The following is a 12,362-nucleotide window of genomic DNA, read 5'->3' as shown; positions in this document are numbered from 1 at the left end:
AGCACGCGGCCCGTGAGCCATTAATAGCACGTGGGCCAAAATATATATAAGTAAATTTTTTTAACAAAAAGTAAATATAAAATGTTATGAAATTAAAGTACAATATCTTGAAATTAAATGCTTTAATATATTTTTTAGCATAGACTTTTAAAAATTAATTTAAATCATTAAATCTTAGTTTAAATAATATTCTAATATTTTATGTTTATAATTTATTAAATGAATAAGTAAATATCATGATTTTAATAAATAAAATTATAAATATCATGATTTTAATAAATAAAATTATAAATATCATAATTTTATTTATGATATTTATTAAATGAATAATGTTATTTATGATATTTAATTTTATTTATGATGTTTATTTAATTATTTATTTATGTTTATAATTTATTAAATGAATAAGCAAATAATTAAATATCATGATTTTAATAAATAAGGTTATAAATATCATACATTTATAAATTATAAATCAAAAATAATTTTTTTACAAAATTAATAATAAAATATTTTTCATATGAAATATTTTTCATATTAATATTAAATCATAACTTAGTTAATTGTGATTAATAAACATTTTTTTCGTGCTTGTTATTCGTCAATTGATCGTAGTTCGTGTTTTGTAGTTGTAACTTGTAAGTTGTGACCTATGATTTGTTATATTAATATTTCGTAGTTATGACTTATTGTAATGATTATTCGAGGATTGTATTTTTAATTTTAATTAATTATTATTATGATCTATGGAATTAAATTTATGTATTGTTGTGTTATGAATTATGATTGATTATTGTGAAATAAAATATATAGTTGTGAAATTGTGATAAACTAATAATAAAATGTTAATTGGTCTCTTAATAAAAATTAATATGATTATGATTGTGAATATTATTATTATTATGTTGGTTGGCTTAAAAAAGCACGTCAGGCACGTGGGCTTAAATAAAGCATGCTAGGCACGTGGGTTTTTTTAGGCACACTAAAAAAAAAAAAAGTTGGTGGGTTTTTTTTGGGCACGGCTCATGGCACAGCACGAGCACGGCACGAGAGGGCTCGTGCCGGGCTCAACTGAAAAAAATGTAGGCACGGTACGGCCCACGAGCTCTTGTGGGCCGACAGTTGGTGCCGGCACGGCCCATTGGCCATAGTTATACATAACCAAGAATATACACCTGTCACAAAATCCTTAAAAATCAGCAAGAACGGGGGCATTTCAAGTAAAGGCTGGGCTAATCAATGGGCCTGACCCGGAAAATGTATCCCAACACATGCTTAGATAGACTCACTGAAGAGAAACGTGATTGAAAAGAGAAGAAAAGATATTTGTTGGCATAAGAAGGGGGGACGACGTAGACATGAGTAAAACTCATGGCGCAGCACTCCAAGCGTACACTCTCACGCAATTCTCACACGCTTCCTTCTCTATATAAACCACCTCTCTATCTTCTCCATTTTAGTCCCTCTTCTATTCCTCATTTCTCATTTCTCACCTCCAGAACTTTCATAGTTTTGCATGTAAGTCCCCATTATTTCTCGTCCCTCCTCCCTCGTACGAGCTACAGGCGGCAAACCAAAAAGCACGTTTCCTTATCTTTTTGGAAACTATCGTGAACCTCCTTACTTTTTCGTTAATTACAAAGTAGACTTAGATTTTCTCAGAATTCGTCAAGATTCTTTCGTAAGAGACGATTCTAGGTTCTAGCAATGTTTTTTTTTTTCCTGGAAGTTTTATTAATTTTTAACTAGAAGTCAAATCAATGGAGCTAAAACACTTGTAAATTTTGATCTTTATTTCTTTATACAGGTTTGATCAATGGCGTTATGTGGAATTGGTTTGAGTCAAACTTTGGAGGGTATCGACAAATGGTGTTTAGGCGGGAATTTCTCGACAAGGTTGATGGTGCACAGACATTTCAATTGGAAGACTTCTGCTAGAGCTCAAAGGAGAAGTTCTGCAATACAGTGTTCATCATCGAGGAAAGTTGTTTCTGAAGAAAGTGTTCAAAATGAAGCATCAGTTTCTGTGGATGACGAATCAGATTCTGGGCATGTTATTAGGTTCAACATGGGTGATTTCAAGATTCTTGATCGTGTTAGCATTGGTCTTTCCGGGCGGGTATGTATCAAGAATTTAAATTTGATAGCGAAGAGTATGCTTGTAACGTTGTGCTTCTGCTTAATTTTCGAAAGTACAGCTCGGTAGCTAGGGTGTGCTTTTCAACAACCCACCCCATTTGTACTCAACAGCTAGTGATACCATCCCGATTAAATATGATGATGGGGTTTGTATTTTTTGTATGATCTAATTGAAATTGGAACTTGTTGTAGGCTGATGAGGTGGTTTTCGAGGCCATTGTGAAGGATTCTAACAGGTGAGTGTTTATGTTTTGCTTTTTCTTTTTTACTTTTAAATGGTAGAACGTTAGTTACAAGCTTAAGATATGGTATTATGAAACTGCAGCCCTTTGCATAACACAAAAGTTGTGCTTCGGCAACTTATTTCTGTACAAGCTCAGCGTAGAGGAAGGCGGGCGATTGAGGTATGTGCATTGTTATACTTAATTTTGTACTTATTTCATGAAAGTTCAATGTTGGCATAATTCATTATTGTTGGAATGTTATGTAGGTTCTGAAGAAGCTAGTTCGTCGGAGACTTATGTACCATTCTTATTCAATGCAAGTTCATGGTTATGTCTCTTCTCATACAACTAGTGGCCGTAGCTTGTTTACACTTGTTCATGGAGTAAGTCATTCCTTATGTAAGATGTATTTTCTTACTATCCATTCAGTTTTATTGTACACGTGATCATGACAAGTTTCCTTAAAAGAATTTTTAGATTGAAATGAGGCCTGATGGGATTGTCAGATTTATCAATAAATTTACTTGGTTCTTTGAAATGCATAGACTTCTACCAAAAAAAATGTAAGTTGAGCATTTTTCATGATTCCTTTTTAGCAGTATCATGGTAGTTTTTCTTTAAGACATTGGCTTCAACAAGCAGACTGGCTTCCAACTTTAGAAGCTACTCTTGTATTGGATGAGGAGTCTGTTAGGAAGGTGGGAGATGATTCAATTGGAGGTCCTGCAGCCTCTCGGCAGCTGCGGCTTATTCGATTACTGATGAGGGATCTTCTAATTGGAGTATGTTTTATATTAGCCGGTTGTAGTGGCTGTACATTTTTGCTTAGCAGTTGGTTACTTAACAGTATTTTTGTGGTTTATTTGCTTCAGGTGAATTACTTGCATAGTCATGGACTTGCCCATACAGAACTGAGGCTGGAGAATGTACACATAAGCCCAGTAGATAGACATATTAAAGTAAGTACCAATTTTTCCTGAATTTCTCTGGACAATTAATTTAGCATATGGAGGTTATGATAACTATGCATTCATTAAGGGATTCATTTGGTCTAGTTCCCATCAGGAACTCTTGAACATGTTTTATATGAATTATGCTATGAATGTCTCTTGTTGTTGCTAGTAGTGTTGTTACCATGACCCTTAAAATATGAGAAGATTTCAGGACATATTAAAAGAAAAAAATATGATATACAATGTTGAAAAGCTGTTATGGTGTACAACATGGCACAGTTCATGGATTAATTGGATTACTTAGTATGCTTATTAGAAAATGATATACATATAAAATAATAAAAACTAAAAAACTGCATGTATGCTTAACAATTTGTACAGTGGATGTTGGTTGTTGTGAAAAGGTCTTGCAGGTCCTGAGTGAATTAATTAAAGTAGGAGATACCCCAATGTGAATTAACTGGGTTTCATGAGATTCTGGTCCAAGTTTACTTTACACTGAATATATTCATTTTCTAGTTTGTACCATACTTGCAATTTAATAACTTAAAAAATTGGCCTTAATAGGTAGGAATACTAGGAAATGCTGCTGATTTTTATGAGGATGGTCCAAACAGTAGCTCACCGGACAGCAACATGGACAGGAGACAAATGATGATTGCATTTGATATGCGGTATGTTGCAAAATTTATGACTGAGACTTAATTTGTGCTTTAGCAACTTAACGAGGACTTCTTGAGCTTATTCTATTTTATATTCAATGTAAAGATGTGTTGGATTCATGATGGCAAAAATGGTGTTGCGAGAACTTATGGATCCCTTAATCTTCACGAAGTTCAAATCATTTCTGACAAAGGTAGTATCTGAAAAATCTTTCTACTTAATTTGAGCTTTTAAATCATATAACCCAAATATTAACTCAATGTTTGGACTTCATTACATCTGTAAACCTAACTGAAAATTTTTATGCATTGATTTGATAAATTTTAGAAATTTCTACTTTTCAGGACATTACTTTTGATGTGTGTGAGCAGCTGTATAATATATGGATCTGCTGTATGTGACCCTTTGCAATAATATGAAGTTGAATTAAACCATATTTCAATTTGTGTGCAAGGATAGGGAATTGACCCTTCATGCTTGCGTGAATTTCTTTTGCAAGTCCTCAATAGGAATTCTTCATCTGGAAATACTGGATTTCAGGTACATTCTAGTCCTTGAATAGAGTTTGTTGCCCTGATTTCCATCTGCTGATTATCTTTCAATTTATTGCTTTTTTTGGCAGATACTTGATAGGAATTGGGGAGCAGGTTGGAACCTTCTCTCTTTATTGCTAGCAACTAAGCCTTCCAAAAGAATAAGGTATACTGTATGTTATAGCACAGGAGAACTCTTTCTTTTTGAAAGTAAAAGCAAATGATTACATAGTTTATGCATATTTATAACCCATTTGAGCTTAAAACCAAATTTGAAGTTTATTTTCATCAAATATGGATAATGGGTTGCCAACAATTCACATAACACTAGTTTCTTGAATAGCTAAAGACGGAGAATAATTTCATTGGCATGCATACTTTATACATGTAATGGACAAAGACATACTAAAAGCAATGCAAGATCATGACTCGCCAACGATTGTGTACGATATTAATGTCTCCGTGCTTTCAATTTTTCTTTAAATTTACATATTTTCACCTTTGATCGGATATTGAAACAGCTGAGAGATGATTTTATTGATGACAATCCACCATTTTATTTTTTTTTTGCAGTTGCCTAGATGCTCTTAGACACCCATTTCTATGTGGACCTAGATGGCGAGTGGACCCATCCATAGATATGATCAGATGGGGGCTTGGTTCAAGTGCAGTGAGAATTACAGAGGAGTATATTTATCGCCAGCCTCAGGTATATGTGAATTTCCTTAGATCATCTCCAAATAATTCCGCCATCCATGCAGTCTCTCTTGTCGTACCTTTCAATTCACTTTTGAACCTTGAACTAATCTGTGTTTAAAGGATCAATAGTTGCCTATCCGATAATTTCATTTCACCTGAACTTTGAAAAATATTCAAGTGGCTTCACCAGTGTCCTGTTGCTAATTTTTCTTTACTGCCAACCTTGGTCCAGGCAATTAAGTTCTATTGCAGGCAACATCTGCTTTATACAGAGTTTAGAGTTTCTGTTAAGTGTAATGTGGCACTTTGTAGCTAGAGAGACATCAAGTTTCAAACTAGGACCTTTTTCAGGTGTTAGAAAAGCTGATTTGTGATATCTTCATGTTTTAGCGTGCTAGGCTTGCCTACTTCGTGGAATTAATGGAGATGCTGAATCCTCACTCAAAGCCAAAGGTAACTCTTCAAAGAACTTTCAGTACTTATCAAGATTTCATCTTTCAATCTTTTGGAACTTTATTTAGTGTGCCTTCTACAACTTCTAAATATGAAGCTTTATGTTATTTATTTACTAAAATTTGATGATCACGAACTTATTGTAATGCTTGTTCTTTGGAACATGCAGAATTGGCTGGAGTTCCTGCCAGGAAAATGGCGTATGTTGTACTGTACTGGCAGACACATAGGACTGACCCTTCGCCAGCCTCCCGCCCGCATCCTAGTTGGTTATGTGCGCCTAACAGTTACAAGACCATCAAAGTCCAACACCAACCTTTCGTTCACATCAGATATCAGCTTCACAGTCATGACGGGTCGGGAATGGCCCCATGACAAGACCGGTATCACGGGGAAACTGCAAATAAACTCTTTATTCAGATTGATGGCTGGAAGAAGGCTATATATAAAGGAAGAAAAGACTACACCAGGATTATTCTCAAGCCAGTCAGATGCTCAGAATTCTTTGGTTCAGAAATTATCCGGTAGAAAGTGGAGGAAAGCAGTTCCCTTCAAGGACATCCCGTCAAGCCTTTCGGTGGCCAAGCTTGTTTCCGGAGATATTGAGTTGACTATGAGCCTAGGCCACCCATTAAATCACAATGTTGATGCGGCAAAAAATATTGTTCAAGAAGTTAGAACTCAAATTCCACCTGAAATGTTCGATCTGTCAAAGTTTGTGTGTGGAACATATGTTGACTCTAGGTTTCTGGTCCTCCGTGGAGTGAATGGATCAGCATTACTGTTTACCAGATCTTGGTCGTGAATAACGACCATACATACTTGTATTAACTGCTTGTATTTGCAGCATTCAATCTTTACATATGGTAGTGAAAATAAAGAACTGATACAACTTCAGCCACCGCATCGAAATATAACTGGCTTTTCAAGATCCTATTGTCATGGAAAAACAATTAATTGGAAGACCGTATAAAATTCAAAGAGAATTGCAAGAAGATACAAATTAGGGATCCACGGCTACATTTAACTGCCACAAAATGTGCTAAATACTACAACAAAAATACAGCACCCATCAAAACTTTCACCTTGACCGTTACTGATTGGGCCAAGCCCAGGTTTTTACAGTTTTGTCTAGCAAGCTATTATGTCTGAGCCCTTGCCTCGCATCTTGATCTCATGCAAGTCTCTCAAGCAATTGGTGAAATGAAAGTCGAGCCCAGTAATGGCTTCTCAAAGATAACCACTAATTTCTTAAATCAGTCCTTGGCGCTGCAAGTCGGTATATGTTTTCTTATTGTAGATGTTACCCTCTTTGTCTTCATATTCTTCTTCAAGCTCTGGGCGCCACTTGATCCCTCCTTGCCTTTCTTGTATCTTCTTCCACAGTTCTTTGGCTTCCTGCATAAACAAACCAGTTAAAAGTCAAAAGGTCTATCAATTGATGTTGTTACCATATATAATATGCTTCCACAAGCTTATTGATCATTTCTAGTTATAAGTCATAGCCATTGGTATTGCTCTTATTTATCGAAAAGCAAAAACTATGAACATAAGTCCCAAGGATAATCAAATACAATAACCCCTCTTGCCAGATGAATTTGAAAACATCAGTTAACTCTGAAAAAGATAAAAAATAAATTAGAAAATTACCTCAATTGATGTGATCTCATTGAAGTTTTTGGTGTTTGGAATACCAAGGCAACGCATCCCATGCTGATGGCGCCATTCCTTAAAATGCCGCTCAAACGCCCTACGGCCCCAATAGCTGTAGTTTCCGCATATCTCACACTTAAACTCCTGGATTCATCAAGGAAATCAGAAACTTTAGTGATATAATGAAAGAGGGGAAAACAGGAAAAGAATCACCATCTCGTGAGCCAAAAAGAACCTCAAGAAATTGAAAGCAGAAAGGAGCCTTTTGTTTCATAAAAGAAATAGCAATTTAACAAATCATAAAGAACCCAAACAAAGATAAAGAACAAGTTGGTCCTCTGTGTCTCATTGTCGATGTAAAACTATGGCATCCAAACCAGAAGATAAGGAATATGTCACATGTGACACGTTCATTTCTTGTCTGTCGCCTTTAACCATTCAAAATATGGATATGAATTTCAGAAATATTTTCTTAATTGAGCTTAAAGTGTAAGCATAACTCTTCATAGAAAACATTAATCCACAAGAATCCCAAATCTTGCAGGAGATTATAACAATTAAGAGAGGAAAATACCTGACCAAGACCATGAAGCTTGTATAGCCAGTAGGGTATAGGCTTCCCATCCCAACCCATTGGCAATTTGAGGGGATTGTAAATCTGCTGCTCTTCATCGTCACTTTCAGTGTCAACTTGTGTCTCCTCCTGCTAGAAATGTTAAAAAACAAGCAAAATAGGCTAATCAGAAATCATAACATAAATACCAATTTCATATTAATAAGTGCACATGCAGCAGCAAAAAGCATGGTTAGTAGGCAATCGAAGCCCCTCCCACTCTGATAGATATAGTACACTACTCACTCAAGACAGTAGCCAAAAATTTTGGTCTTTTTCTTAACGAACAAAATCCCACAGATATCGTTTCTCAAAAGCAAAACATTCTCACAAAGTCCTAGGTCCAGATTTCCCCCCAGACATGAATCATCATAGTGTAAAACCTCATACATTTGATGGACGAAGTGAACCTCTAATGAGCTCTATTTGAGGATGTGGATGAAGAGGGGAGTTATTGTCAAAGATGTATACTCTCATCTGTTAATAGCATCTCTATTTAAGTTTGTAACGAAGTGTTATAAAGTCACGATCGATTGTAAAGAAGTTTTATAAAGTCATGATCTGTACAGGCATTGACAATATTTAAAAAACTTTAATTAGAAACTATTAACTTACTTCTTCTCGTTCTGCTTCCATTTCCTCATAAGTCAGTGCCTGTTTCTTCTGGACATTCTGTATTGTTCGCTCAATTGTCTGCACGAGCCCAAAATACCATTGAATGATAAAGCAGTCACCAAATATTGTTACAATTGTAAACATTAGCAGCCAAGAACAATTGTAAATCATGCACACTGAAAATGTAACGCAGATTAGACTGACACAAACAATAGGTGGGTGGTACTTGCACCTTGGACCAAGAAAAAAAGGACAACTAATGAGATACATGTGCTAACCTCACTAAGTAAGTCACAAAGTTTTTTCATTTTAGCCTCCATCAGGGCAATGTCTTTTAAATTGCCAACTTCTTGGGTTGCTGGAGCCACTCCATTTTGTTCCTTTCCACGTGCGCCCTTCGCAAAATGTTTCTTGTCCAACTTGTCTAGAGGAGTGTGCTGCACCAAAAGAAGAAAGAAAAAGGAGCAAAACGATGAAGGAAATATGTCAGTTCAGATATCTGATACAGACCATAGGAATTTTATGTGCAAAGGAGAAAAGACAACGAAGGAAATAGGTCAGTTCAGATATCTGATACAGAGCATAGGAATTTTATGTGGATAGTACCTAATTTAAAAATGTCATCAATAATGTCAGAAAAGTAATGCTCCATTTACTGTGCATAATGATATTACCAAATCTCAAAACAATGGCACAAGGCAAAGCCTCTCTTTACCAGCGTATTAGTAATGTCAAATGAAGAACATTATTTTAACTAGTGCACAATTAGTGGATGCACTTGCAATTCAGATATTTTCTTTTCTCTTTATCTTTCCCCAGAGATCTTAAATCTTACGTGACGTAAAGCTAGAAAGTATCACCTTTGTAAGGAAAAGCCTCTCTGCACGTTGCTGCAAGGTGCCACCACTCTTTAGTCCTTTTGCAGCCAATTCCTGCCAAGTAGTGATGAATAACAACTAAGTAAATTCAGAAAAAGGAAACAAAGCAATAGCATATAGTTTGAAATTTTATGGACAACACAATGTACAACTAAAATAAAAATATGGTGAGATTATAATCCTATCTTTCAAAGTGAAAAAGATACCCATTTCAATTAACAGTAACAATAAAATTATGATTCAAAATTCTAACTCTTTTAGGCATAGTGACCTCATTTTTAACTTGCATTCAAACTCGTTAAGCTTGTACAACATTATTTTATGGCAAAAGAACCAGTGCAAATCCTTTTTTCACATACTGGATAACATAATTCACCCCAAATGAAGTGCAAAATTTTCATATAATTAAGACTTAACATTCCATATTCAGATTAACTAAACAAAAATTACACAAAGAAAAGAAACAACAAAAATGCCAACCATTAAAAATAACATAAATGACAAATCCTAATTTCTGCATGCTTTTAAGGCAGAAGAACCATAACTCTGCTTAAGCCTTGTTTGGTACTGCAGTTGGGTAAGTGTAGCCTAAAAGCTACAGTTCTAAAGTGTTTAAGAAACACTTGCTATTGTGGTTTAGAAGCTAAATTAATTTTATCTGACACTACTCTTTTTTGGTATTGAGTGCTATGGCTTACAAGCTACAGCTGCTATAGAAAAAAGGTTGTAGCTGTGATATAAAAGTTGAAAATGTGTGGCAATTGGCAAATATGTCCTTGGCCCTTAATCAGACTCCACCACTAACAGCTTCTGGTCACAAGAATGAAAAATAAACTTTGTGCAACAAAGGTCATACCCACGAATAATGATATGATTAACTAAAGATTAGGCAGCCTTACCTCCTTTAACCTTTCAGAACCCACTTCCATTAGCTCTTCAACTGTGCTGTAATAGTCAAGATCTAACTCACTATGCTGTGCAGGAACATGCCCATTTTCTTGACCCTCAGTTTCCCATCCCTGTAGAGTGCTAGTGACCCATTGCTCTTCAAAATCAGCCACAACCTACCATGAATAATTCAGACATAGTGAACAAATCACAACTAATACCAAGAAAACAAAATTATGCTGATAAAATCTCCCTTGAAATCCACACACGTACATAATAATTCCTTGTCAATGAATATAGAATAAAGTAACATCAGAGATAATAAAGGCTATCTTACAATCTAGATTAAAAAATTTGAAATATAACTAATAAAATAACAATATGTCGCATGAAACAAACCTTTGAGAATATTCTATCGAGATCTTGGAGTGGCTCTGTCCGCTGAAAAAAGTATATTAAATACTCCAGTAACTTTTCAATATACTCCCTGTATTGCCTGCAAAAAATCATAATAGATGAATCAATGCAAATGCAGAAGACCAGATTACCAGTCAAAATATCGACAAAAATTTTAGTAAAAGAAAGAACAGATGTGAAAAGTTACCTAGTCATCTTCAATTTGCGAGGGATCTCATGTGGTCGTGAAAAAACATCAAGGTAAGCTGAATATTCAATTTCTTTGCCAAATTTAGAGTTAATATACTGATTGTACAATTCATGCAAGTCTAAGTACCGCCCATAGGCTTCCTGAAACAAAATCCCATATAAGGTAATGATGAGAAAAATAGCTAGGAAATGAAAAAAAAAAAGTAAGAATACAACAAAAAAGAAAGTGGGTATCCAGTTATAAAAACTTTTTTAAAAAATCCACAACTGACATTCCACTCAACCGAACAATCCACCTCTAAAACCACGGCTGGCAAAGAAAGTTTTGCTGTCTTACAAATTTTCTAACACAACATAAAACTAGTATTTATCTCTCCACAACATTGAGTTCACAACAAAGACCACTGTTTACCTCTCCACTGAACTCAACCAAAGGCTCTTCTTTAAGCAGATTTTCATAATCCTCACTAGCATCAACAGCAACACGAGCAGATGGGTGCCTTCTATGGTACTCACGAATCTGCACATAATTGAACATTCTTCACTAATACTTTGAACAAAATTATACATTTAATTACAATCGTCAACTTCAATTTTTTTTTTTTAAAAAGAACACTTCTACTGAACCTCACATGAATTAAACAATTTTACCAATGATTTTGATTCTAACTATAAATTTAAAAAAAAAATCTACTTACCTCTTTTAATCTATCGTAAAATGAACTAAATACATTAGTTCCGGTAGCAGTTTGGCCTCCAAGAGCAGCAATTTCATCTTTCCTAGCATTGTCTTTATCTGCGTAAATCTCAATCTGAAATCGAACATCAAAAAAAGATATCGTTTAGCTTCGACGAATAAGGTAAAAATTTAATTGTTACTCTTTGGTTTAGAGAACTTACCAGTCTCTCCGTTGTGTCGGTGATTGTGTCGATCATGTTACGAACACGGTGGCTCTGAACCAGCCGATCCTTGTTCGAATTTGGCTCAGTTTGTAGGTCCTTCACAACGAGCCGCTCGAGCCGCTCCACTTCTTCGTGGGCCGCGCGTGTCACCTCTAACAGTGTCGACGACATTGTTTGCTCCTCTGCGAAATTGCCGATACGGAGGGGTTAGGGGTTTTCAATTTTGTATTGCTGAACGTCTGAATTAAAATTTGCAGCCAACAACACAAAAGAAAAAAAAAAAGACCCGTTTAAAGGGGAGACGTGAGCTCGTTTTGTTACTTATCTAGTAAAACTTATTTAAATAAAAAAATAAAAATTTTATGAGTATAATTTTTAAAAATTTAATTTTTATTTAAAAAATTTTATTTTTTTAGTTATTAATAAAAAAATTTATTAAAAATTTATAAAATTATTTCAATAAATAAATTTTTTAAAGTTACATTATGAAAATAATAAAATAAATAATTAATATTTTAACATTTAAAAATAATTTTTTAACT

The 12,362-nt window shown here is 34.7% G+C and overlaps 2 protein-coding genes across 4 annotated transcripts; one reads left to right on the top strand and one right to left on the bottom strand.

Annotated features, from left to right (window-relative positions):
* The first annotated feature begins 1,355 nt into the window (after positions 1-1,355).
* Positions 1,356-6,561, top strand: LOC18031867 (probable plastid-lipid-associated protein 14, chloroplastic). Of its 3 annotated transcripts, none has more exons than XM_006422131.2 (14): positions 1,356-1,518; positions 1,808-2,119; positions 2,332-2,375; positions 2,465-2,543; positions 2,630-2,746; positions 2,963-3,145; positions 3,236-3,322; positions 3,884-3,990; positions 4,085-4,172; positions 4,439-4,519; positions 4,602-4,678; positions 5,086-5,221; positions 5,602-5,664; positions 5,834-6,561. In XM_006422131.2, exons 2-14 carry the CDS (start codon positions 1,817-1,819, stop codon positions 6,467-6,469), a joined length of 2,001 nt encoding a protein of 666 aa, XP_006422194.1. In that variant the 5' UTR covers positions 1,356-1,518; positions 1,808-1,816; the 3' UTR covers positions 6,470-6,561. The 3 variants fall into 3 exon arrangements, with proteins under 3 accessions (XP_006422194.1, XP_006422195.1, XP_006422197.1); XM_006422132.2 differs by having other exon boundaries at positions 1,356-1,681; XM_006422134.2 differs by having other exon boundaries at positions 1,356-1,698.
* Positions 6,562-6,617: 56 nt separating this feature from the next.
* LOC18031774 (splicing factor SF3a60 homolog) lies at positions 6,618-12,115 on the bottom strand. The gene is made up of 12 exons (XM_006422129.2): positions 11,818-12,115; positions 11,616-11,729; positions 11,330-11,437; positions 10,916-11,058; positions 10,711-10,807; positions 10,323-10,487; positions 9,406-9,477; positions 8,824-8,982; positions 8,546-8,623; positions 7,892-8,023; positions 7,315-7,461; positions 6,618-7,062 (listed from the first exon to the last, which is right to left on the bottom strand). The coding sequence occupies exons 1-12, from the start codon at positions 11,989-11,991 to the stop codon at positions 6,916-6,918; spliced, it is 1,536 nt and encodes a 511-aa protein (XP_006422192.1). The 5' UTR covers positions 11,992-12,115; the 3' UTR covers positions 6,618-6,915.
* Between the last annotated feature and the right edge of the window lie 247 nt (positions 12,116-12,362).

The sequence above is a fragment of the Citrus clementina genome, unplaced genomic scaffold, assembly GCF_000493195.1.
Source record: "Citrus clementina cultivar Clemenules unplaced genomic scaffold, Citrus_clementina_v1.0 scaffold_9, whole genome shotgun sequence".
Lineage (NCBI taxonomy): Eukaryota > Viridiplantae > Streptophyta > Magnoliopsida > Sapindales > Rutaceae > Citrus > Citrus x clementina.
This window is presented reverse-complemented; position numbering and strand designations above follow the sequence as displayed.

Excerpts from the sequence above, each read along its gene's own strand:
- LOC18031774 (XM_006422129.2), bottom strand. The coding sequence starts at position 11,991 with ATGTCGTCGACACTGTTAGAGGTGACACGCGCGGCCCACGAAGAAGTG. Across the intron at positions 11,438-11,615 it reads TTTACGATAGATTAAAAGAG|ATTCGTGAGTACCATAGAAG; the intron begins GTAAGTAGATTT and ends AATTATGTGCAG. Across the intron at positions 8,024-8,545 it reads TGGAAGCAGAACGAGAAGAA|CAGGAGGAGACACAAGTTGA; the intron begins GTAAGTTAATAG and ends TAACATTTCTAG.
- LOC18031867 (XM_006422131.2), top strand. The coding sequence starts at position 1,817 with ATGGCGTTATGTGGAATTGGTTTGAGTCAAACTTTGGAGGGTATCGAC. Across the intron at positions 4,679-5,085 it reads AAGCCTTCCAAAAGAATAAG|TTGCCTAGATGCTCTTAGAC; the intron begins GTATACTGTATG and ends TTTTTTTTGCAG. Across the intron at positions 5,222-5,601 it reads ATATTTATCGCCAGCCTCAG|CGTGCTAGGCTTGCCTACTT; the intron begins GTATATGTGAAT and ends TTCATGTTTTAG.